The sequence below is a fragment of the Cryptomeria japonica genome, unplaced genomic scaffold (genome assembly GCF_030272615.1).
Source record: "Cryptomeria japonica unplaced genomic scaffold, Sugi_1.0 HiC_scaffold_48, whole genome shotgun sequence".
In the NCBI taxonomy this organism is placed as follows: domain Eukaryota; kingdom Viridiplantae; phylum Streptophyta; class Pinopsida; order Cupressales; family Cupressaceae; genus Cryptomeria; species Cryptomeria japonica.
This window is the reverse complement of record NW_026728870.1, coordinates 215,084-218,627: the sequence shown is the minus strand read 5'-3', so window position 1 is coordinate 218,627 and position 3,544 is coordinate 215,084. Positions and strand designations below refer to the sequence as shown.

The 3,544-nt window shown below is 34.9% G+C and overlaps 1 protein-coding gene across 1 annotated transcript; it reads right to left on the bottom strand.

Moving 5' to 3' along the window:
- Window positions 1-668: 668 nt before the first annotated feature.
- On the bottom strand, window positions 669-2,622 carry LOC131862570 (nuclear transport factor 2-like). The gene is made up of 9 exons (XM_059215049.1): window positions 2,581-2,622; window positions 2,340-2,477; window positions 1,845-2,133; window positions 1,603-1,763; window positions 1,355-1,496; window positions 1,144-1,265; window positions 1,005-1,070; window positions 849-915; window positions 669-739 (listed from the first exon to the last, which is right to left on the bottom strand). The coding sequence occupies exons 1-9, from the start codon at window positions 2,620-2,622 to the stop codon at window positions 669-671; spliced, it is 1,098 nt and encodes a 365-aa protein (XP_059071032.1).
- Between the last annotated feature and the right edge of the window lie 922 nt (window positions 2,623-3,544).

The following is a 3,544-nucleotide window of genomic DNA, read 5'->3' as shown; positions in this document are numbered from 1 at the left end:
TGATATCATAGTCTCCATTTGCAGCATCACATTTAAGTATCCAAAGTCTTCAACAATGTGCAAGCACTCCAAATTGCAACCTGCACCTTTACAAGTAACACACCTTTTAAACAAAAAAGTTCAGGTGTGAGGATTCTTAAATTTGGTGGGAAAATCTCACCATAAAATCCTATTGACTAATAACATTTAGATTATACATTTGACATATGATTTAGATTATACATTTGACATATTTCAAACATTCATTGTATAAGATATAACAAAATTTTATATATAGATAACAAAAATAGAACTCTTTAACAAACCATACAGAGTTCTAATTACATTTACATTGATGATTCTTCGAAATTTCAAATCACCATCAGAAGCGATTGGCTTTCGAGACCCAGTAAAACCAGCTTCGGAGCCAGCACCTTGCTCAGGATCCCTTCCAGTTGCAGCGTGGTTCCAAATTCATGACCAGCTGCAGAGTTTCCATCCGCCCTTGCTGGGTCTCTATCTCAATCTGGGCAAGGTGACTCTATTATTGTCTATGCTCTCCCATGCCTATGCCTTTGCCTTTGTTCATACTGGTTATGCCTCTACGGGGTAAACTGCTTTAGATTAGACCAAGTATGAATAAAAAACATGTACTTCTTCTGTACATTTGAAGCTCTCGGAAATACAAGTTAGAAATTTCTTGCATAGCCATTGCGTCCTTGACGATCGCCTCCTCTCTTTACGCCATTTGGAATATTGTCTTTCCATGGTAGAAATCAATCAGTAGGAGCAGAGAAAAACAATTATATTTGAAGACTATATTACATTATATGAATAGATAATAACTTAATTAAGGCTTTGCGAAATACCTCTGAAACCAGCCAACCTTTTCTTTTCAACATATACGCGACGCCCAGAGATGACAATAGGAGATGCCTGCTTACAAAATATAAATACAAGTTTTATGAAAATAAAGATAAATACAATATCTAATAACACTAAATAATTCGACACAAATTAAGTACCTTTACAGCACTCTCCACAGAAGTTGATGACTGGAACTCAATGAAACCATAGCAAAAGTTTTTTTCCTGCATTACAGTATTTAAACATTACAGAAGGAAAAAAGCAGAAAACAAGCGAGATTTGTTTTCAAAAACATACCTTGTTGGCTCTGATTTGAATTCCACCAGGCTTTATAGAACCATATTTTTTAAACTCTTCTTCAAGCAAGGTAATTGTAGAATTCCATGGCAAATTTCTTAAATGGATTGAGTTCTCATTGACTGTAAGTTATATGGAATTTCAAGGTTAGTGAGAAATTAAGAACCTGAAATATACAATTAAAAAATGGTGAAGGGAAGATTATGGTAACCTGGGGCTTTTCCAGAATTAGAGTTCAAGGATTGTGATGTTGTATGTACTTGTGATGGTACATTTGCTTTCAGTCCGGTATTTATTGGAAATTTCACCACAACAGTTGGCCTTTGAAGAGGATGTGGGTTCTCTTTCAAAAGCTGAACATTCAAAGAAAAAAATATCAGTAACATCATATTCTACAAACGCTCAATGTATGAAAGGGCTTTGAAGTGCTCGACGTGCATTCAAAATGTTTATACTTACAACTGCTAGAAAACTCATTTTTGTTGTTTCTTCTGGTGGTGAAATAGCTTTCTCAATATCGTTAAGCTGTTGTTCATTCTCAACAGTTTCAGTAGCATGTTTATTTTTAAGTTTCGAAGGTTGTGATTCAAATCTTTGAATTTCTTTTGCAGGAACTATCTCTGCTAAGACACAGAAAGGCTGCGATTAAAGAAGATTCTACATCGAAAAATACTGAAAGATAGAAGAAGAGACCATTTTACCTTCCTGCAAAGGCTCATCACAAACAGCATTAGCCGACATATAAATTTTGTCTTCTGAATACTGGGATTCTTCCAAATACCGAAATGCATCGTTTAGAACAAAATAGCCTCTCTCCTGTGGTGCTAAAAAGAAAGACTGGGCAAATTTTCTTTCGACATTCTCGTGCCCTAATATGATCCCAGTTACCAATATGATATAAGATTCATTATAAGCTTCTTGTGAATCCACAGTTCCTATTTTAACCTCATTTCCCTCATTGAGCGAAGACACTATATTGTTTTTAATAGCCTGTTGGTAACAACCATTCAAAACAAGAACAACATTATGTCTGCAAATTTGATTGAATAAAGAAATGTAAACTTAAACCATGGATAAAAATTAAACTTCGAAGGTATCTTGTAGTTGCATGCCATATGGTAATATTGTATTTCAAAAATGAATTTGTATGATTTGAAACTGTTATACACCTGAATCTACTGCAATATTTGACTTACTTCTAGGGTTGTTACATGCAACAATTGACCATTGGGTTCAGGGCGGGTGATAGTGCTGCAATCTTTGTAGAACTCGTATAGCTTATCTGGACAGTTGTTTAGAACACAGTAATACTGGTTCACAAATTCGTTTGCAACCTACCAAACCAAAAGTGTTAATGAAATAAACTCCAAGCCCAACGCAAATGATCCAAACCCAGAACCACTTTATAAGAATAACAAGATGGTATAGTATTCATACCTCAGAGGCAGGAAATTCTCTTTGTAACTGCTGGGATTCCATCCTTCTGCATTGGAAATGATAATCAGTTGCATGTTAAAGTGTGTTGAATCTGCTAACTATCCCAATCACAAGTCTAGGAAAAATTGCAAAAGAGAAAATAAAGAGAATATGTAGAACATAATTCCTGTTGCAGACCTTGTATGGATTTTAACTGTAAAGAGTTGCTTTTCAGTGAATGTGAATACTTTCCACACCTTTTAAAACCTCTCAACCGATTTAGTGGACTGAATTGAAATTTCGAAACAGCCTAAATATTTTTCTCACAAGCGCAGATACAAGGAGGCATAACAGCAGAGTACGAGTTAGTTCGCTTTTCTTTTCTTTTTCCAAATATATTTATAAGGCATAACAGGCGTGTCTTTTGACTAAGAGAATCGAAACTATTGAATTTTGGGATGATAACGTTTGTATTGCCATAATTACCTATTCCTATACAAGTCTAGTCTAATACAACAAGACGCACACATAAGTAAAAATGACGTTAGATTAATTAATTTTAGAGTGAGGATTGAAATATTAAATGTTAAGAGAGTAATTGCAAAGAAAAGTATATGTAGTTCTATGGAAGATGTGTGGAAATGTGTTTGATGTGACATTGACTCTAAAGATCTGATGAAGGAAAATATGTAACTTAAATTTGTTCATTATATCAGATTTGTTCTAGGGTATTTTCATAGGGGAAGAGCACCAGTAGTCGTCATAGCTAAATTCACGCACCCACAGATCCTAAAGGGTACGTCGTATTTTGGTTTTTTTTAGTCATCTTCGTATGTGACTTAACTGCTTATAGCTATTGATCTGGCTTGTGGGTAGTAACGATGCATGCTCTGGAATCAGTTATGCGCACAAAGGTAAAAAAGTACACATTTCAAAGTGTCGCCTGATACCTAACTAAAGATGTTCCAGTAACCGTCAACTCAAA